General features: G+C 38.2%; 1 protein-coding gene across 5 annotated transcripts in view; it reads right to left on the bottom strand.

Moving 5' to 3' along the window:
- The window catches only part of LOC105484432 (uncharacterized), a 334,675-nt gene that overhangs the window by 245,270 nt on the left and 65,831 nt on the right, over positions 1-23,574 (bottom strand). For all 5 annotated transcript variants that reach the window (XM_071075681.1, XM_071075702.1, XM_071075682.1 and 2 more), the window contains exon 7: positions 3,005-3,087. In XM_071075681.1, the coding sequence (XP_070931782.1) occupies positions 3,005-3,087 (83 nt within the window). The remainder of the gene's footprint in view (positions 1-3,004; positions 3,088-23,574) is intronic.

Here is a 23,574-nt window from a genome sequence, read left to right as displayed (position 1 = left end):
TTCCTTTGTCTGCATTCAATCATGTTGCCTTGCTAAGCTAGCCTAACCTGAATAATATATGAATTAGACATAAGGTCTTCTAGACAGTAAACCTCCATGAAGAGAATATAAAAAGCCATTATAGAATCACCTCCTAGGGTTTTTAAAAATAATAGATTAGCTCTTCTTCAAGCTAGACAGGCTTTCCCAAAGCATGCTCCTTAGCACCCCAGACTCAAGAGATGCTACACAATAAAATAAAAGTCGGTGATCCTAGAGATGTGAGAGGCCTTACGTCTGCAGCACCCACACAGTGCCTGGCATATAAGAGGACTCAATAATGGATATGTGTTGACTGACTCCCAAAGAAAGCTGTGCAACTTTATCTAATCCAGTGTCCCACATACATAGCTGAATACAAAAGCCTTCTGTCCCCTGACCTAGCCTATCATAGGGAAAGCGGCTCTGTGGGACTGAGGCATGCCACTGCACATGGGGAGGAAAGGGATAGGTCATCCAAGATCCACCTCAATCTAGAGAAAACATTTAGTTTAAACTTAAGCGCAAATCACAGTTTAGATAGAAAGCTCTCGTGCATTAAAATGTTGGGAGTAAAATATGAAGACCTTGAAATATGAGAAAACAAAACTGAGAAATTTTACCCCGTGCCTTGGTTTCACAGGGTAATAGGCAGAAACTGAAACCAACAGATATTTCTGTTGACAAGTTCACCTTCTCAAGCCCTACAGCCCAGGAAGATTGTCATATTATTTAAAATAAGCAAAAGACTCTTCACCACAAAGCTAAAGGGCAAAGCAAGTCTGCCACACTCCTCAAGGGACACACAGCCAGAAAGGCTCACCTAAATGCAGAAAGGCTGAAAAGAAAGGGGGAGGGAAAGCGAGATGCCTCCTCCCCCACTTTCTCTGCCTGAAGCTCTGAAGTCTGCTCCTTGCTGCATGAGTGACAAGGACTTAGCCAGCTCTAAAACACCAAAAACTGGGGGAAGTGACACTGGGTGACATTCTCCATAAGAGAGATGAGTAATAGTCTCAAAAAGTGCATGGTCTACTACCCCTACAGACTTTAGCATGACACCTCCCCCACCGAAACAGTGAGCCAGCAACAAATAGCAAATGTCACAGAAAAGAAATCTCTTACAGTTGGGTCCCTCCTCAGCTGAGGTTTCAGAGAAGGGACGCCAGCCAAGAATACAGAAGTCGTGAAAAGTCTGGCCATGTAAACCCCTTGGGTGCTTTTATACACAGGCGCTATAACTGAGCCAAGGCCTATGCTAAGTTTCTTTTTAAAATACTCTTATTTAAATAAATGTAGAGGGCAGTCACAATCAGCTTAGTTAATAACCCAAATACCGGAAACCAAAGGGGGTCAAAGAAGAGATGTACATTATACACACATATGAACACATACACACACCCCTTCCGCCATTCCTGGTCTATTATTTTATAAATTAAGATCTTTAGAGCAAGTAATGCATTCAAGCAAGACTGCCTTGTCTGAGTACCAGTAGAAAAGGGTTGTTTATGTGCTGATGACAGATGAACAATTAGGGATCTTCTAGCTTGATTTTCAGGTCCCGAGACGGTGCCACTTCCTTATTTCTCCTGCTGCTGCTCTGAGTTACTACAGAGGTCTGGCCACACGCACCCTAAGTGAGGACACCTCAGCCAAACATTGGGCCCTAGGGACAGCAAAGTTGTAGCTACTGTTTACACTTTTGCCAGGTCAAGGGTCTTTTCACTCAGGCCTTATTATGATATGGGATTAATAATGCTATCCCTGGGATGATCCTTCCACCTTCACCACCATCAACAACACTGCAATCCTCTCCTTGTCCCCAAACTGTCTGAGTACACAAGCAAATAGACATGGCTAGAGGAAAATGATGAATTCTACTTTCATGTTGTTCAGGTGCCTGGCGTACATATCTGGCACATAGTAAATTAAGTATCTGTTAACAAGTATTTGTTGTTAAGTTGTTCATTTGTTTTATAGAGACAGGTTCTCACTCAGTTGCCCAGACTGGAATGCAGTGATGTGATCACAGCTCACTGTAACCTTGAACTCCTTTGCTCAAATGATTCTCCTGCCTCAGCATCCTGGAGAGCTAGGACTACAGGTGAGCACCACCATGCCCAGCTAATGCTTTTTGTCTTTTGTGGAATCAAGGGTCCTGGTATGTTAGGCTGGTCTCAAACTCCTGGCCTCAAGCGATCCTCCTACCTTGGCCTTCTAAAGGGATTACTGATATAAGCTACAGCACCTGGCCTATTTGTTGTTAAATGAAAACATAGTCTTCCTTAGGAGGTAAGATGAGTGACAAATTACTTGAAAACTTGGTCAGGTGTTTCACATTTATGTAAATGGATGAGATTAAAGGACGGAACCCATGAATGAGCTTTGGCGGGGTGAGGGGGAGCGGGGTGGTCGAGTTTTTTGTCTTGTTATTTTTTGTGTGTTTTAATGAACTCCTCATGTGCTACAAATAAGAAATCTATAAGTTGTATATGTTATTCTTACAGAATGTTCTCTCCCACAAGTACCTTGAAGTACATGAGTGTTAGAATACTACTACATTATAGAATGAGGTGGGAAGAAAGTGAGATCCTTGCATAAAACAGAAATCTTAAAGAACTGTAATAGGAATTGATATGAGGTACTCTTTGTCTCTCTCCTTTGATAGTACTTTACCTCACTTTATAGCCTAATAAGTTTGTGCCTTTAGCTTCACTAAACACAGTTCAAGAGTCAAAGGCAAAGCCTCATCATTTTGCCTTTCTTGTCATCCTCGCCCAGTGACTCTTTTTTTCCTCTCAAGCTGCGCCCATTTCCATCATTTGACCTTCTATAATTCCCTCAACTATTCCTTCAAAGCTCAATACTAATACCCTTTTCTCCCGTATTCCCATTTTTTTCAAGTTTCCCATCTTTTTCTCCTACCCTGAAAATTTCCCACCCCCTGTTTGTTCATCCCTCTTTATTTCATGCACTTATTCTTACTCACCCAATTTGACCTTCGTATTTGCTTTTCTTGTGGGGTTACCCATATTTTTTCTTACTTTCTCTTTTCCATCTTTGTCACACCTCCTGCCAAAACAAACAAACAAACAAACAAACAAAAAACACCTTTTCTCCTAGAATCCCACTTCCTTGCTCTTCTCCCTAGGTTATTCTTACCTTCCTGATCCTCTTGAATTATATAAAGCTTGACTTTCTTACTTAGAAAGTACATTCTTACTTAGAAAGAAAATGCAGTGATTCTTAAATGTCCATTACTTGTGTCCTTGGATTTTACCCCAGAACCTTTTCAGCTTCATCTAGAGTTGGTATAGATCAATATTGGCATATAACAGGACCTCCTTGTTTCAAGCTTCTTCCCCTGGCCTATTCACTGCAGTAAAGGAAAACACATAACCTTTAGCAAATTGGAAGGGACAAAACTGACAAAACCATAGAACACTCAACTTGCTCTTCTTCTTCTTCTTATTTCCTCCTTCTGTATAACTTATCTCTGGCAAATTGTGCCATATTATATCAACGTGCATATGATTGATTATCATATTATTTTCTATTATAAATAGTCACATATTAGTGACTATTATAAAAGGCTATATTTCTTAATGATTAAATAGAAGAATAAAAGAGATTAATAAGAGGGAGAAAAAGACTATTACTTCTATCTAATAGTTGCTCAGTAAATGGTATTGAAAATTCATAGGACATTAATATAATACTGACTCTGGAGGAAAAACACAAAGCAGGCTTCCAAAGTATCCAAAATAAGATAATTTTCATTATCATTTCATATCTAGCAGAACCTGATATTTGTCTCTTCAATGAATCGAAGCTGAACATTAGGTAATGTGTAAAATGCATGTAGCCTCACAGATCTTGACATCTACAGTTAATTAGTTAGTTTAAGTACAGTGTGTGGGCTAATATGTGAATAAATTCTTGTTAGAAGAAATACAGGCACAGCAGATGAAGGATAACCTATATTTTCCTTCTTTATACAACTGTTTCTCTTATCTGACCACATCACTTCATATTTAACTACTCAGGATCTCTACCCATTGCACTGTCTGTTCTCTCGCCCTAATCTTAACTACCTTGACTATAAATTTCCTTTTTTTTTTTTTTTTTTTTTTAGATTAAGTCTCACTTTGTCACCCAGACTGGAGTGCAGTGGTGCTATCTTGGCTCACTGCAACCTCCACCTCCCAAGTTCAAGTGATTATCCTGCCTCAGCTTCCCGAGTAGCTGGGATTACAGGCCCCTGCCACTATGCCTGACTAATTTTTGTATTTTTAGTAGAGACGGGGTTTCATCATGTTGGCCAGGCTGGTCTCGCACTCCTGACCTCAAATCATCCATGTTGGCTTCCCAAAGTTCTGAAATGACAGGCATGAACCACCATGCCAGACCAAATTTCTTGAGAAAAAAAATCTGTATCATGGGGGGGGGGGGGCGGCGAAGAACTAACATGTATTTACTATTGTCAGGTACTACATTCCTTAACTCATTTTACACTGACATGCTTTAATTCATTTTATACTGATAACAATTCTGCAAAGTACATATCACTGTTCCCATTTTAGAAATGAAAAACCTGAGCTACAGAAAATTTAAATCTCTTGTTCCAGATCACCTGGACAGAAAGTAGGAAGACCAGGATTCAACCTCAAATTAATCTGTCACTACTCTTCTAGTCTTCCTACTTGCATAGGACCTTCCCCAGTTTTAGACATATAATAGGTACTCAGAGAATACATATGGTTAACTTTGCCTTTAAGAAAGACTTCCAAGGTGATAACCGTAAAGCCAAGCCAAGAAGTCTCTCTTCTCATCTCAGGTTTTATTCTTGCCCCAAATCTTGGTTGTTACTCTGACAGTATTATCCCTCCCATCCCTGGCACTTGAGACTGCTGTTCTTTTATTTCCCTGATACAACAGTTCCCACTTAAAAATTCCTTACCCAACATCCTATAACCTTAAAATGTCTGGACCTCCATGACAGTCATACAACTAATAATTTATTCGTGTGTACATGAAAGGCAGATCTCTTCTCTGTGCCTTCTTTCTCCCATTGTACCTGGCATGGTGCTGTATTGCACTACCATCATCATGACCTTGATCTGGATGATGGTTACACTAGTGTATTCACTTTGTGAGAATTCACCAGCCCTGTGATTTATGTACTTTACTGTGTCTAATATATAGCTCTAGAAAAATATTACATAAAATAGAGAAAATATGCTCAGACATCCCTGCTCTCCAACACAGCAATGACTCTTATAGAAAATACAAATAGTATTCTGGATTTTAATACTTAATCTTTAGCAATTTAGTCTAATGAATTAATGAGGAATGTAGACAGACAATGCACAGGATATTTGAGGCAAAATTATTAATAATACTGAAAATAGCAAAACTGCCCAATGTGAAGGAACTCCTTATTAGAATACATCTATTTGATGGAATAGTCTGTTTTCAAATAATTATATTTAAAGACATAAGAAAATGTTGATTATATAATGTTAAGGGAAAAAGCACAAACTACCACATGATAATAATTTGTTAAAAAATATACTAATAGATATATACATGTTTGTGTATGTCTGTATCCATATAGGGTATATATTATGTAAATATATTCATAGGAACCAAAAAATCACCTCAATATGTCATCAGTATTTATTTCTTAAGGGTGGATTATGAGTAGTTTTAATTTTTGTGTTTACATTATTCATATTTTCCAACTTGGACTTATTCCTCAAATCCACCATCTTCTTAGCCACCAAACACAATATCTTCCACTTCTGAAATCTCTTTTCTTCTTCTCATGCTGCATGACGACTACAGTCAGATGAAAATCAATAAATTTTATGGAAATGCAGATAATAAAATTCAGAAGGAAAGATATTTAAGTGCTGATGAACTTATACATACACGTGACTTTTTTTTCTACTTCTGTGTACTTTTGTGCACTTTCTAAATTTTTTCTTATGGTCCGGAGAGAAAAAACTTTTAAAGATGAGGGAAGGAAATGTTTTCAGAATGGCAGTGTAATAGCCTCCAAAAATCTGCCCCTCCATAAAAGCGATGAGAATACTGGGGAAAAAATGTCAAAATCAGCTTTTTCAGAAATCTGGTAATTAACCAAAGGTTTGCAAAGGTAAGAGGGGCATTTATTCAAGAAAAATAGCTAAGTATCATTAAGACCACTGGGTTTTGTGGCATTTGATCTTGCATATTTTCATCTTCCTCTACTCAGTTCTACAATAGTCTTGAAATCCCAGCAATCTTGGAACCATGGAAGCTGTGAAACCAGCAGTCTAGCAGCCACTGAAAGATGCAGAATGGTTTTGAACCTCCCCAAAAAGCCCCATCCCTGGAGAATCATCTAGCAACTCCCTGGAAAAGCCCTATTCATAAGGTTTGTTATCTGACCAGACTCAGAGCTCCCACAATGAGAAAAGTTCTATCTCCATAACACTTGTTGAAAACAATCTGCTAATTGTTTAACATTGCAGTGGCCTGTGGCATTGATATCAGTTGAGGCAAACAAGAAGCTTGTCAGAAAACTTTATGAAAAATCTGGGGAATAAGACGCTTATGGGGGCTTTGAAAAACTCCAGCTTATTCCTGGGGATCCAGAAGGATGCTTGCATTAGAGAGCTATGTGCATGCCCAAGACTTCAAAAGTGTTGAAAGCCTCCCCCAAAACACCCACAAAGAGCCTCTCAGTAATGGGTGAGAAATTTATTAACAAAAGATATTTAAGAAAACTCCTCCCCAATCCTTAGCTGAACAAGCTAAAAAAGGAGTGATTTCTATGACTTCATTTCACAAATAATACAGACTTTACAGAATTAATCCAGAAAAATTAATAAACAAATAGCCACAGCAAAAACAACCAACAACAACAAAAAACACTGGAGAAGGCAGGAAGTCTGATTTCCAGAACTGCTACTTTATATTATTTTAAATGTCCACTATTCACCAAAAACATGAAAAGACACACAAAGAAATAGGGAACTATGGCCCCCCCCACACACACACAAACACACACACAATCTCTTTCTCTCTCTCTCACACACACACACACACACACACACACACAAGCAGTCAGTAGAAAATGTACTCTCAGATGGAGATGAGGAACTTTTACGAATGGGAATAAAGGTCACTCTTGCTATGCAAAGAGACTGGCAGCATCTTTTGCTTCTGACCTAGAGATCTATAAAACTTTGAACTTGAGAAAGATGATTTAGAATATCTGGTGAAAGAAATTCCTAAGTGGCAAAGCATTTAAGAGGAAGCAGAGCATAAAAATTTGGAAAATTTGCAGTCTGATAATGTGATAGAAAAGAAAACCTCATTTTCTGGGGAGAAATTCAAGCCAGCAATAGAAATTTGCATAATCACCAAGACAATGGGGAAAATGTCTCCAGGGCATGTAAGAGATGCAGCAGTCCCTCCCATCACAGGCCTGGAGGCCTAGGAGGGAAAAATGGTTTCATGGGCTGGGCCTAGGGCCCCCCTGCTCTATGCAGCCTCAGAACATAGTGCCCTGCATCCCAGCTGCTTCAGCTCTAGCTGTGGCTAAAAGGGGAAAATGTACAGCTCAGGCCATTGTTTCAGAGGGTTCAATTCCCAAGCCTTGGCACCTTATGCATAGTATTGGGCCTGTGGGTACATAGAAGTCAAGAATTGAGGTTTGGAAACCTCCACCTAGATTTCAGAGGATGTATGGAAATGCTTGATGTTTAGGCAGAAGTTTGCTGCAGAAACAGAGCCCTCATGGAGAACTTTTGCTAGGGTAATGCAGAAGGGCAATGTGGGGTTGGAGCCCCCACAGACAGTACCCACTGTGACACTGCCTGATGGAACTGTGAGAAGAGGGCCACCATCTTCCAGACCACAGAATGGTAGATCTACTAACAGCTCATACCATGCACCTGGAAAAGCCACAGAAACTCAATGTCAGCCCATGAAAGCAGCCTGGAAATGGGCTGTGCCCTGAAAAGCCACAGGGGCGAAGCTGCTCAAGGCTGTGGGAGTCCATCTCTTGCCTACGTGTGCTCTGGATGTAAGACATGGAGTCAAAGGAGATCATTTTGGAACTTTAAGGTTTAATGACTGCCCTTTTGGATTTTGTATTTGCACAGGAGCTGTAACCCCTTTGTTTTGGCCAATTTCTCCCATTTTGAATGTGTGTATTTACACAATGCCCTGTACCCCAACGTGTGTATTTACCCAATGCCTGTACCAAAACCAAGTAACTAACTTGCTTTTGAGTTTACAGGCTCATAGATGGAATGGATTTGCCTTGTCTCAGATGAGACTTTGGACTTGACCTTTTGAGTTAATGCTGGAATGAGTTAAGACTTTGAGGGACTGTTGGAAAGGTATGACTGTGTTTTGAAATGTGAGGACATGAGATTTGGGAGGGACCAGGAGTGGAATAATATGGTTTGACTGTGTACTCACCCAAATCTCATCTTGAATTATAGTTCCCATAATCTCTGTATGTCATGGGAGGGCCCTGGTGGGAGGTAATCAAATCATGGGGGCAATTTCCCCCATACTATTCTCATGATAGTGAGTAAGTTCTCATGAAATCTGATGTTTTATAAGGGGCTCCCCCTTCACTTGGCTCTCATACTTTGCTGCTGCCATGTGAAGGACATGTTTGCTTCCCCTTCTGCCATGATTGTAAGTTTCCTGAGGCCTCCCCAGACATGCTTAACTGTGAGTCATTTAAACCCCTTTCCTTTATAAATTATCCAGTCTCAGGTATGTCTTTATTAGCAGCATTATAATTAACTAATGCAAACATCTATAGAACACTGCTGCCTTCCACTCCTCCACCATATCAAGAGCAGAATACATGTTTTTCTCAAGAGTACATGTAGCATTCTCCAGTATTGACCATAAGTTAAGCTATAAAGCAAATCAATACAATTAAAAAGTTGAAATTATATGAAGTACATTTTGTGACTATAGGAAAAAGGCTGTTTTTCTGTACTCACAGAACTTCTGACAACAAATGTGTGGATTTTCCACAGCAAATAATTATCCAGTTCTCTGTAGGTACCAACTGGGTATCATATAATTCAATTCAATTCTGACTCTATCTACCTGGAGTTAGCATCAGATCTCACAAATTAAGGGGCTCAGCCGCCTACATACTTCAGTCATCAATTACATGTCCAGGCCTCCTGTACCTCTGGCTTACCAGCTATAAATCAGTTTCCCACAGCCCCCTCCTCAGGGTTGATCATTTGCTTTGTGAAAGTTATCAGAATCAAAATGGAATCACTTGTGTTTAAAAAAAAAAAAATACTAAAAAATAGAGCTGGGAAAGGGCATGAAGAGAGAGTTCTCACACTTGTATGCCTGATAACAAAACTATCACAAAAGAGAGCAAAAACCATAACCTTACCCAGAGGCCATTGCAGCCTTCCACAAAAATACTTCTGCAAGGATATCTGCCCAGAAACCACTTGGCACCACCCTTTTTATTGTAGCCAAGGATAATCATTTCAAAAAAAATTATATAATCCTCTTCAGTTTTCTTGTGAAAACCTTTGTCTTCCTTTGCCTCCCTGAGTATGCACAGTTTACTATGCACACATATTCCCATTGCAATGCCCTAGTCCCAAGTAAATATCTTTTTCTTTTAGAGAGCCTCTGTCTATTATTTAGGTTGACTTAAATGATGTCAGAAATGGGACCTGAAGAAAGATCACTATCAAGAAATTCTTGATTCTTGGAACCAATATGCAGTACTCAAAAGAGCTCTTTGAGCTCACCACTTCCATAGCTTGCCTTTTCTGCCCTGGTGAGTCTTTTCTTAGGCCAAGCCTTCCTATTTTTGGTAGAGGCTTTTGATATTATTTGAAATGTAGTTTGATTGTAAGGACCTCTTAATAAAGAACCTTACATGCCTCCCACAATGATTTAAAAAAAAAATAAAAATGCCTTTTGCCTTCTCTGGTAAATCCTTCCAGGTATAAAGACAGAGTACTCTGGTTTCTACTTTTTACCTGTGAGGCATATCTTTTCTGGTTAATTCAATTTGGCCTATATACCTAATTCAATATTTTATTTCATCTGCATGCCCAAGTTAAAACTTTTGTGAATACTTTTATCTTGGTTTGATTTAATTTGGTCTGTACATGATTTGGCTCTTTTCCATTGCTTATTTGCAAAAATCTTCCAAGAGTGAAATAAGCATTCTAAGTGATGCATGCAAGATGGTTAATTAAAAGCCACTATGGCAGTCATTATCATCTAAACTCCTGACATTCCCTGATAGAATTTATAGGATTTTCTTTGCTCTTAAGAAATTAATAAGACATAGAATGGGTTTCTCAAACATTAAGGCATGCCAGGTTTTCTGGGAATCCAGCTAGCTACAGATTATGGTCTCTTCCCATGAATATTTTTAAATCGATGGGCAAATTATGTCAAGGAAAGTGTAGAATGCAGATGGCCGTTATTCAAAATCTCTTTAAAAATGTCTGCAACTATGGAGTTAACATGCAGAGTCTACTGAGTTCTCTATCTCTCTCTCTCTTTTTTTTTTCCTGCTAATTTTGAATCTGCTGACTTGGCTACTGGTGTTGAGATAAAACTTACTGTCTATGGCATTCTAGCCAAGATTTTTTTAATGTCCTTAAAGGGCTTTCAAATTAATGACTTCACAAATTGCAACAGCTTCATGGTAACCAACAACCTAGGTGCCATTTGGAAAGGTAAATTTAGGTTTTCTTGATCAACAATCACTTAGGGGATGAAATAGCTAATTGAAAGATTAATCATCTAAAAGGAAAGAACTAGATAAATATGTTTATAAAGGTAAGGCTTTCAGATCAAACAGGTCACAATCCTGAACTCAGGGCAATAATATAAGGCATCTTTTTCCAGCACAAAATTTTTTGTGTCTGCCATATAGGGGCCAAAAAGAAAATTTAAAAACTGCTAAAATGCTCCCCTACCCACAATTGACTGACTAGTCAAACAAACCAGACCAGGAAACAAAATAGATCCAAGGCCACTTGGAGATTTTTGTTTTCATATACAGTTCAGCCAGTCCTAGCTAAAATGTAAACACTGAAAATTTAAACTCATTTGAAAATGTAAAAAGAGGAACATGTGGTGAAAGAGGATTTTTAAAAATCAAACTGCTTCAGAATTGCTTTACCCAAAAGTTTAGTCCACAGCCTTCACTAGATTACCTATTGGGGCAAATAAAGTCTAGGCGTGTGAACAGGTTCCAATTTTGTCAGAAATACAATTTGGTCCCAATAGTTTTTTTTAATAGACAAGGAAATTTGTGTTACTATCTCATGACAAACATTCTGAGATGAAACCTGTAAGATCTTCGTGTATATATGTGTGCATATGTGATTTGATGTGTTTAATGCATGTGTACATATATTATGTTGTATGTTGCGGCTACATGGTAATATCTAGCAGTCAGTCAGAAATTTCTTAAAGAATTCTATTAAGATTGGCTTACAAACCAGGACCATATTGATTCACAGCCAAATTCTACCAGATATACTAAGAAGCTGGTACCATTCCTACTGAAACTATTTCTAAATATTGATAGGAGGGACTCCTCCCTAACGCATTCTCTGAGGCCAGTATCGTTCTGATATCAAAACCTAGCAGAGACATAACAAAAAAAGAAAACTTCAGGCCAATATCCTTGATGAACATTGATGCAAAAATCTTCAACCAAATGCTAGCAAAATGAATTCAGCAGCACATCAAAGAGCGAATCCATCATGATCAAGTAGGCTTTTATCCTTGGGATATAAGGTTGATTTAACATACACAGATTAATAAATGTAATTCATCACATAAACAAAACTAAACACAAAAATCACATAATTATCTCAGTGGATGCAGAAAAGGCTTTCAATAAAATACAATACACTTTCAGGTTAAAAACCATGAATAAACTAGATATTGAAGGAATATATCTCAAAATAATAAGAACCATATATAACAAACCCACAGCTGACATTCTACAGAATGGACAAAAGCTGGAAGCATTCTCCTTGAAAACTAGCACAAATAAGGGTGCCCTCTCTTACCACTCTTATTCAACATAGTATTGGAAGTCCTGGCCAGAATGATCAGGCAAGAGAAAGAAATAAAGGGTATTCAAATAAGAAAAGGGGAAGTCAGACTACCCCTGTTTTCAGATGACATATTGCTATATCTAGAAAATCCCAGAGTCTCTGCCCAAAAGCCACTTGAGCTGATAAACAACATCAGCAAGTTTACAGGATACAAAATCAATGCAAATCAATAGCATTCTGTACATCAGCAACACCCAAGCTGAGAGCCAAATCAGAAATATAATCCCATTCACAATTGTCACAAAGAGAATAAAATACTTAGGAAAACAGCTAGCCAGGGAGGTGAAAGATCTCTACAATGAAAATTACAAAAACTTCAAAGAAATCAAAGATGACACAAAGAAATGGAAAAACATTCCATGCTCATGGATAGGAAGAACCAATATTGTTAAATGTCCATACTGCTGAAAGCAATTTACAGATTCAATGCTATTCCCATCAAACTACCAATGACATTCTTCATAGAACTAGAAAAACTACTGTAAAAGTCAAATGGAACAAAAAAAGGCCTTGAATAGCCAAATCAATCCTAAACAGAAAGAACAAAGCTAGAGACATCAAGTTACCCAACTTCAAACTATACTACACAGCCACGGTAACCAAAACAACATAATTTAAGCACAAAAGCAGACATACAGAACAATGGACTAGAATGGAAACCTATAGCCATCTGATCTTTGACAAAACTGACAAAAACAAGCAATGAGGAAAGGACTTCCTTTTCAATAAATGGTGCTGGGATTAACTGGCTAGCCATATGCAGAAAATTGAAACTGGACCACTTCTTTACACCATATACAAAAATCAACTCAAGATGGATTAAACACTTAAATGGCAAACCCAAAACTATAAAAACTCTGGAAGATAACCCTGGAAATATCATTCGGGACATAAGAATGGGTAAATATTTCAGGACGAAGATGCCAAAAATGATTGTAACAGAAGCAAAAATTGACAAATGGGATCTCATTAAACCAAAGAGCTTCTGCACAGCACAAGAAACTATCAACAGAGTAAATGGATACCTAGAGAATAGAAGAAAACATTTGGAAACTATGCATCTGACAAAAGTCTGATATATAGCATCTATAAGGAAGTTATATTTACAAGCAAAAAACAAAAAATCTTATTAAAAAGTGGGCAGAGGACATGCACAGACATTTTCTAAAGAAGACACATGCAGTGCAATCAGCAAGCATATGAAAAAAATGTTCAATATCTTTAGAGAAATGCAAATCAAAACCACAATGAGATATCATCTCATACCAGTCAGAATGGCTACTAATAAAAAGTCAAAGAATAACAGATGTTGGTGAGGGTGTAGCAAAATGGGGATGCTTATACTATTCCTGGTGGGTGTGTGGATTAGTTCAATCATTGTGAAAAGTAGTGCAGTGATTCCTCAAAGAGCTAAAAACAGAAATACCATTTGACCCAGCAATCCCATTACTGCGTATATACCCAAAGAAATATAAAACTGTTCTACCATAAAAACACATGCAAGTGTATGCACTGCAGCAATATAAACAACAGCAAAGACATAGAATCAACTTAAATCCCCATCAACAGCAGACTGGATAAAGAAAATATGGTACATATATACCATGTAATACTATGCAGCCATAAAAAAGAATGAGGTCATATCCTTTGCAGAAACATAGATGAAGCTGGAGGCCATTATCCTTAGCAAACTAACACAGGAACAGAAAACCAAATACCACATGTTCTCACTTATAAGTGGAGCTAAATAATGAGAATCAATAGGCACAAAGAGAAGAACAGACACTGGGGCCTACTTGAGGAGGGAGGTTAGGAGGAGGGAGAGAATCAAAAAACTATCAGGTGCTATGCTTAGTACCTCAGTGATGAAATAATCTGCACAAAAAACCCCCATGACAAAAGTTTACCTATATAACAAACCTGAATATGTACCCTTGAACCTAAAAAATATATTTTAAAAAAAGACAATGGAAGAAAAAAAGACACTCCTGTTAATCCTGAAAATTCCAAGGGTTTTAAGAGTTATGTGCCAGAAACCAGGGACAATGATCAAACATATATTCCTTGTGATATGACCATATCACACTGACCACATAGAATGAAACTGGAAATCAATGACAAAAGGAAATCTGATAATATGACAATATGTGGAAATTAAACAATGTTTTTCTAAATAATAAACAGTTAAAAATAATTAGAGGCTATATTGAGGTGAAATAAAGTGAAAGATGACAAAAATTTATGGGATGAAGCTGAAGCAGTGCTCAAAAGGAAAACTATAGCTGTAAATCCCAGTATTAAAATAGAAGAAGGCCAGATGTGGTGGCATGTACCTGTAATCCCAGCACTTTGGGAGGCTGAGACAGGAATATTACATATACCCAGGAGTTTGAGGCTGCTCTGATTGTGCCACTTCACTCCAGTCTGGGCAATGAAGTGAGATCCTGTCTCTCTAAAAAAAGAAGTAGGATAACATTAATAAATATAATGTTCCACCTTAAGAAACTAGAAAAAGATAGCAAACTAAATGCAAAGACACAGAAGGAAAAGAATACTAAAGATTAGAGTGGAAATAAAATAACAAAACAATAGAAAAGCTCCACAAAAGAAAATTAGATTCTATAAAAAGATTAACAAATTGATAACATTTAGGTGAGCTGACCAGGGGAAACAAGACAAGGCTCAGTTATTAAAATCACGAATGAAAGAGGACACCATTACCAATTTGACTGAAAAAAAAGATGATAAGGAAATATTGGGGGCAATCATATGCCTACAAATTAGATAAATAAAATAGAAAATTATTGGAAAGATACAAGCTACAGAAACTGACTCAAGAAGGACTGGAATATCTGAATGGATTACAACAAATAAAGTGATTAAATTAGTCTCCCTCCAAAAAAAGGAAAAAAAAAAGCTCAATGGCCTCACTGGAATCTATAAATGTTTAAGGAAGAATTAATACCAACTGTTTGCAAACTCTTCCAAAACGTAGAAAAGAAGGGAACACTTTCCAATTTATTCTATGAGGCCAGTGTTACCCTAAAATCAAAGCCAGAAAAAAGACATCATGACAAAGGAAAACTACAGACCAATAACTCTTAGTCATAGGGAATCAAAAATATTTAACATAATACTAGTAACCTATTTCTAGAAACATATATAAAGGATTACACACCATGACAGAGTAGGATTTATCCCAGAAATGCAAGATTGGCTTAACATACAATAATCATTCAATGTAATACATCATATGAGTAGAATGAAAGACAAAAACCAGAAGACTATTTCAACTGAGGCAGTAAAAAGCATTTGAAACATTCAAGAAACCATGAATGGAAGGGGACTTTCTTGACCTAATGACTGCCTATGAAAAACCCACAGATAAGATCATAGTTCATGGTGAAGCTGAATGCTTTACCCTTAAGATCAGGGATAAAACAAAGATATCTGTTTTCACCACATCTATCCTACAGTGCACTAGAAATTCTGTCAAGGAAATTAGGAAAGAAAAAACAAATGACAGGAACTCGAGTTGGAAAGGAAGAAATAAAGCTATCTCTATTTGCAAACAACATAATTTTAAATATGGAGAATTCTAAGAAATTCTGAAATGACTATTAGAATTTAAAAAGGAGTCCATCAAATTTTCAGGATACAATGTAAATATACAAAAACTAATTGCATTTTTATACACTAGCAATAAACAACCTAAAAAATTAAGAAAACAAATTTTACTTATAATAGCATCAAAAAATAAAATATTAACAAAAGAAGTGCAAGACATACATTGAAATGACAAAACACTGTTGAAAGACATTTTATTTTATTATTTTATTCATTTACTTATTTATTTATTTTTTGAGATAGAGTCTCACTCTGTCACCCAGCGCCCAGGCCGAAGTGCAGTGGTGCGATCTCGGCTCACTGCAACCTCCCCTTCCCAGGTTCAAATGATTCTCCTGCCTCAGCCTCCTGAGTAGCTGGTATTACAGGTGTGTGCCACCATGCCTGGCAAATTTTTGTATTTTTAGTAGAGATGGGGCTATGCCATGTTAGCCAGGCTGATATTGAACTCCCAACCTCAAGTGATCCGCCCACCTCAGTCTCCCAAAGTGCTGAGATTACAAGCATGAGCCACCATGCCCAGCCCAAAGGACATTTTAAAATATAGAAATTAATGGAAAGATACCCCACATTCATGGATCAGAAAACTTGATATTGTTAAAATGGGGATACTCCAGATTAATTTATGGATTCAATATAATGCCTAACAAAAACAGGGTTTTTTGCAGAAATTGACGAAATGATTTTAAAAACACACATGGAAATGAAAAAGTAGTAGAATAGCTAAAACAATCTTCAAAAAGAACAAAATTGGGGGACTTATTTCACTATTTCAAAATCTGACTACAAAGCTACAGTAATTAAGGTAGTGTGATACAGGCATCAGGATAAGCATATAGATCAACGGAATAGAAATGAAAGTCTAGAAATACACCTTTACATTTATAGTTAACTGATTTTCAACAAGTGTATCATGACAATTCAAAGCAAACTAAATGAGGACAGAATAGTTTGTTTCATCAAATGATGCTGGGACAACTAGTTATCCACATGTAAAAGAATTACATTGGACCCTTCCCTCACAAGGTTAATTTAAAAAGGATAATAGAACTATATATAATGGTTAATACCATAACATTATTAGAAGAAAACAAAGGATTGAACCCTCATGGCCTTAAATCTAGGCAATAGGTTTCTAGATGTGACTCCAAAAGCATGAGAGAAAAGACAAAAACAGATAAATTGGGCTTTATTGAAATTTAAAGCATATGTGCTTCAGGAAAACAATCAAGAGCATGAAAAGACAACAAAAAATGAGACAAAATATTTGCAAGTTGTTATCTCATAAGGAACTTGTACCTTGAATATATAAAGAACTTTTACAACTCAATAATAAAAAGACAAGTAACCCAATCAAAGTTAAATAAATACATATTTCTCCAATAAACAAATACAAATGGCCAATAAGCACATAAAGGGATGCTCAACATTAGTCAATAAGAAATTGCAAATCAAAACCATGATGAATGTCATTTTATTTCCACCAGGATAACTAAAACCAAAAAGATAAAAGCCAGCCAAGTACTGGTGAAGATTAGAGAAATTGGAACTCTATACATTGCTGGTGGGATTATAAGATGGTTCATCCATTTTGGAAAATTGTTTACCATTTCCTCAAAATATTAAACATAGAGTTATCATATGACCCAGCAACTCCACTCCTAGGTGTATTGCCATGAGAAATATAAACATATGTTACACAAATCCTTGTATAAAAATGAATATTTATAGCCTCATTATTTATTACAGCCCCAAAGTGGAAAGAACAAAACATCCATTACCTGATGAATGAAAAAAAATGTTATATATCTATATAATGGAATATTATTCAACAACTAAAAAGGAATGAAGTACTGAGACATGCTACAACATGGATGAACCTTGAAAACATAATGCTAAGAGGCCTTTCACAAAAGCACACATATTGTATAATTCCATTTAGAGGAACTGTCCAGAATAGGCAAATCCATAGGGACAGAGAACAGATGCGTTATTTCCAGGGACTAGGGTCAGGGATAATGGGGAGTGATTCCTAATGGATACAAGGTTTCCTTTGTGGGTTATGAAAGTGTTCTGGAATTGGATAATTGTGATGGTTGTATAACTCTACAACTCTGTGAACATACTAAAAACCAGCAAATTGTACACCTTTAAAAGGTAGACTTTTACGGTATATTAATATCTTACTAAAGCTATTATTGAAAAACAAATTAGGGGAAGTAAATAGGCAAAAATGATCATACTTAACTGCCCCCCTAAAAGTCCTTCTGTATTCTATGACCTTCCTCCTTTCTATCGTTCCTCATTCAGGCTGAGCTTTCCCTTCACTCTCTTTTCTCTTCCATCTTACTTATTCGGAGTCTCCTAGAATCATCAGCTTGGTTCACCCCGGGCTTTTGAAGGCCCTCTGCTTTGCCCCCTGTGCTTTGCATATGAGTACCCTGAATCACAGAGAGGAAGGTGACCCACCCAAGGCTTTGGAGTGAGGAAGTGATCAAGCAAGGGGATCTGCAATGAGAAGTTTTCTCTCTCTGGCCCCTCAGTGCTTCCTATTCACCTGCGAAGGAAAAGGGCCTGCTGAGGATTTAAGAATCCCCTGGATGGCCCTCCTTCCTGGAGAAGTTAACTAACTCATGGGTTAACTTCTGGGCCTTCCAGCCTAGACTTTTTTCTTCCTGGGCTCTCTCTTCCTCTTTCCTCTGTCCTCTGCCTCCCATTACATTTTCCTTTTCTCCCCAAACCTCTCTTCTACATCTTACCCTACCCACCTTTGACTCTAGCAGCTTTCCTCTGAACCTCCTTCCCTCCTCCACTTATCCCCACATTTCCTCCAGAAATCCCTGCTGATGCATCCCCAGGCTTACTCTCCCAATTCTGACAGTAGAACAAGAATATATAGGCAGTTTGGGCCATGTGTCATAATTATAGTTAATTGCCAAATTTCCTTGCTGCATATATAATGGATAAAAGTAGCAAGTAGTCTTTAACATGCATTATTAGCTTCTGAAGCTTCTTTATTCCTTGTACATATTTTATCTTCCTCCAAACACCTATGAGTATCATGAATAGCATCTAACAAACTTAGTTAAGCCTAAGAAAGTAACTGACACATAGACCATGAAAGTGAACATTTAACATCATTATACCACACACACACACACTCACTCATACTCATACTCACACTCAGAGAGAGCGAGAGAGACTTGAATGCCTGGCATTACTGTAATTTTTGTCTCTGTGAGTGATCTTGCCTGCTACAGCTATGAGAGTTTCCTAAAAACTGATTAAATTGATTGGATTAGAATAGTTTTAGCCCAGTTTCTCTTTATTTCCCCTCAGAAGTGGGAGTGAATGTGGGGCTCTCTCTGACACCTCATATTTCCAGGTTCTAGGCTCCAGGGGCAGAGAGTTGCTAATAGCCAAGTAATAAACCCACGTGCCTTAAGTAGGCTCTGGGGTGGAAAAACAGACAAGTTGGCTTCATACTAACAACAGAAGAAGCTTCAACTTGTCACCTTCTTCCATTGCCCCAGGACTGGCAGCAGGGTCAGTGTTATGAACATGTAGCCTGTGCAGTCACAGAGGTCCATATGCTTAGAACAACACTATGCTTGGTTTAATGCTCTGCTGTCACTGTCTTGAAATTCTTAATGATTTTTTAAGTGGGTGCCCTGCACTTTCATTTTTCATTGAATCCCGCAAATTATTTAACCAGTCATAGCCACAGTCACCTGTGAGAAGAGCGAGCATGTGCTAGGTCAGTATTTGGTCCTCTTCTCCCTCACCTCCTTGGTTTTGTAACAGATTTCTCTGATCTTTTCCTGCTCCTGATGTGGGGGATAGAAAGGTAAACGGTAAGGGAGAGTTGAGAAGAATGTATTTTCCCAAGTACATAAATAATCAGTTGAGGGTCATCATTCTGTTCTCTAGGGAAGATGAGGGTTTTTTCAGCTTTTCTTTATAATTAAGGAGGAAAGAGTCAACCACATAAGATGAGAGAATGAAGTGTGGTATGTGTATGTATGTGTGCATAGATTAAAGCAGTTGCATTTTCTATGTGTCAGAGACTACATCAAGAATTTTGTGTATGTAATCAAATTTATTCCTCAAGATGAACTATGAGGTAAATATTACTATTATTCCAACTTACAGATGAAGCAAATGATTCCTGGAAAAATTAAATAGGCAAGGTGGCCGAGCAAGATGGTAGAATAGAAGGCTCCACTGATCATTCTCCCTGTAAGGACACCAATTTAACAACAGTCTACACCAAAAAAAAAAAACCACCTTCATAAGAACCAAAAATCAGGTGAGCATTCACAGTACTTGGTTTTAACTTCGTATTGGTGAAGAGGTAGGAAAAACCGTCTTGAATTGATGACACTACCCCTTCCCCATTTCCCAGCAGCAATGGCAAAGTGCAGACATTTCTGTGCTCTGGGGAGAGGGAGATCACAGCAATTGTGAGGCGTTGAACTCAGTGCTGCACTATTATAACAGGAAATAAAACCAGACCAAACTCAGCTGATGCCTGCCCATGGAGGGAGCATTTAAACCAGCCCTGGAGTTCTTGAAAGTCAGTCTAGGCCACAAGGACTGCAATGCTTTGGCAAGTCCTAGTGCTGAACTGGTCCCAGAAACAACTGACTGGGGGACCACAGGACCTACTGAGACACCAACTGGGGCAGCTAAGGGAGTGCAGGCATCACTCCTTCCCTCACCACAGGCTGCACAGCTCTTGGCTCAAAAAAAAAGTCCCCTTTTCTCCAGTTGAGGAGAGGAAAGGGAAGAATAGAGAAGACTTTGTCCTGCATCTTGGAAACCAGCTCAACCACAGCAGGATAGGACACTGGTCAGAGTCATGAGGCCCTCTTTCCAGACAACATTTCTCGATACACCCTGGGCCAGAAGGGAACTGACTGCCCTGAAGGAAAGAACTCAGTACTGTCAGTATTCCTCACTTGCTAACTGAAGAGCCCTTGGGCCCTGAACAACCAGCAGTGATACCCAGGTACTACATTGAGGGCCTTGGGTGAGACTTGGAGACTTACTGGTGTTGAGTGAGACTCGGCACGTTCCCAGCTATGGTAGCTATGGGACAAGATTGCTTCCACTTGAGAAAGGCAGAGGGAAAAATAAAGAGGACTTTGTCTTGCACTTTATGTACCAGCTTAGCCACAGGGGTTTAGAGCACCAAGCAGGCTTATGGAGTCCCCACTTCTGGTACTCGGCTTTTTTATGGCATTTCTGGACCTTCCCTGAGCCAGAGGGGAGCCCACTGCTCTGAAGGGTGAGTCTCAGATTAGGCAGCATTCACTGCAAGCTGAATGAAGAGCCCTCAGGATATAAAAGGACATCAACGGTAGTCTAGCCATACTCCTCATGGGTTTCTGGTGGCAGTGGCCATGGGGTGAGGCTCCTCTGCCTTTGGAAAGGTGAAGTAAGAGTAGAAAGGACCACATCTTGTGGTTTGAGTGGCAGCTCAGTGACAGTAAAATGGAACACCAAGTAGACTTCCAAGGTTTTTAACTCTAGTCCCTGAATCTCAGATGGCACCTCTGGACCTACCTGGGGCCTGGGGAAACTTGCCACCCTGAAGAGAAGGACACAGGCCTAGCTGGCTTTAGCCACCTACTGATGGTAGAGCCTCAGGGCCTTGAGTGAACATAAGATATAGCCATGGAGTGGTTTTGGGTGAGACCCAGTGCTGTGTGGTTTCAAGCCTGACCCAGTGCAGTCCTGGTGGTGGTGACCATAGAGCTGCCTGTGTCAGTTCACTCCAGCTCCAGGTGGCTCAGAACAGAGAGAAAGACTTCTTTCATTTGGGAGAAAATAAAAATAAATAAATAAATAAACAAACAAACAAGAATCTATGCCTAGTAATCCAGGAAATTCTTCCAGATCTTGTCTGGAAGAGCATTCTTCCAGATGGTAAGACCATCAAGGTGTTACCTCTATGAGTCTTCAAGAACCACAGCATTACTGGGCTTGGCATGCCCTCTAAAGCAGATACAGCTTAGATCACAACACCAAGCTTCTTTGAATATATGGAAATTCTTCTCGTGAAGCACAGGTAGAAACAAGCCCAGACTGGGAATACTACTATAAATACCTAACTCTTCAATGCCCAGATACTGAAGAACATCTACAAGCATCAACACAATCCAGGAAGACATGACCTAACCAAATGAACTAATTAAGGCACCAGGACCCAATTCTGGGAAAAAAAAACAGATATGTAACCTTTCAGACAGATAATTCAAAATAGTTGTGTTGAAGAAACTCAAAAGAAATTCAAGATAATACAGAGAAGGAATTCAGAATTATATCAGATAAATTGAACAAAGAGATTGAAATAATTTGAAAGAATCAAGCAGAAATTCTGGAGCTAAAAAATGCAATTGGATTACTAAAGAATGCATAAAAGTTTTTTAATAGCAGAATTGATAACGCAGAAGAAAGAATTAGTGAGCTTGAAGACAAGCTATTTGAAAATACACAGTCAGAGAAGACAAAAGAAATAATAACAGAAAATGAAACACATCAACAGGATCTATAAAATGGTCCCCAAAGGGCAAATCTAAGAGTTATTGGCCTTAAAGATGAGCTAGAGAAAGAGATAGGGGTAGGAAGTTTATTCAAAGAGATAATAACGAAGAACTTCCCAAACCTAAAGAAAGACATCAATATCCAAGTACAAGAAGCTTGTAGAACACCAAGCAGATTTAACCCAAAAAAGACTACCTCAAGGTATTTAATAATCAAATTTCCAAAGGTCAAGGATAAAGAAAGGATCCTAAAAGCAGCCAGAGGAAACAAACAAATAACATAAAATGGAACTCCAGTATGTCTGACAGCAAACTTTTCAGTGGAAACCTTACAGACCAGGAAAGAGTGGCATGACATATTCAAAGTGCTGAAGAAAAAATCTTTTACCCTAGAATAGTATATCCAGTGAAAATATTCTTCAGACATGAAGAACAAATAAAGACTTTCCCAGACAAGCAAAAGCTGATGGATTTCATCAACACCAGAACTATCCTACAAAAAATGCTAAAGGGAGTACTTCAATCAGAAAGAAAAGCACATTAATGAGCAATAAGAAATCATCTGAAGCCACAAAATTCACTGGTAAGAGTAAGTACACAGAAAATCACAGACTATTATTACACTGTAACAGTGGTGTGTAAAGTCCTCTTAAGTAGAAAGACTAAATGATGAACCAATCAAACATAATAACTACAACAACTTTTTGTTTGTTTGTTTGTTTGTTTTGAGACAGAGTCTCGCTCTGTCGCCCAGGCTGGAGTGCAGTGGTGCGATCTCTACTCACTGCAAGCTTCACCTCTCAGTTTCACACCACTCTCCTGTCTCAGCCTCCTGAGTAGCTGGGACTACAGGCACCCACCACCACGCCTGACTAATTTTTTGTATTTTTAGTAGAGATGGGATTTCACCCTGTACAGTAACTTTTTAAAGATAGTACAATAAAATATAAATAGAAAAAAACAAAAACTTAAAAAGCATAGGCATGAAGTTAAGGTGTAGAGTCCTTATTAGTTTTCTTTTTGCTTGTTTATATGTTTATGCAAACAGTGTTAACTTGTTATCAGCTTAAAATAATGGGTTATAAGGTAGTATCTGCAAGCCTCATGGTAACCTCATACCAAACATATGCAATGGATAAATAAGAAAAAAAAAACAAGAAACTAAATTATATCACCAGAGAAAATTACCTTCATTAAAAGGAAGACAGAAAAGAAAGAATAAAGAAAGGGAAGACCAC

The sequence above is a fragment of the Macaca nemestrina genome, chromosome 1 (assembly GCF_043159975.1).
Source record: "Macaca nemestrina isolate mMacNem1 chromosome 1, mMacNem.hap1, whole genome shotgun sequence".
NCBI lineage: Eukaryota > Metazoa > Chordata > Mammalia > Primates > Cercopithecidae > Macaca > Macaca nemestrina.
This window is presented reverse-complemented; position numbering and strand designations above follow the sequence as displayed.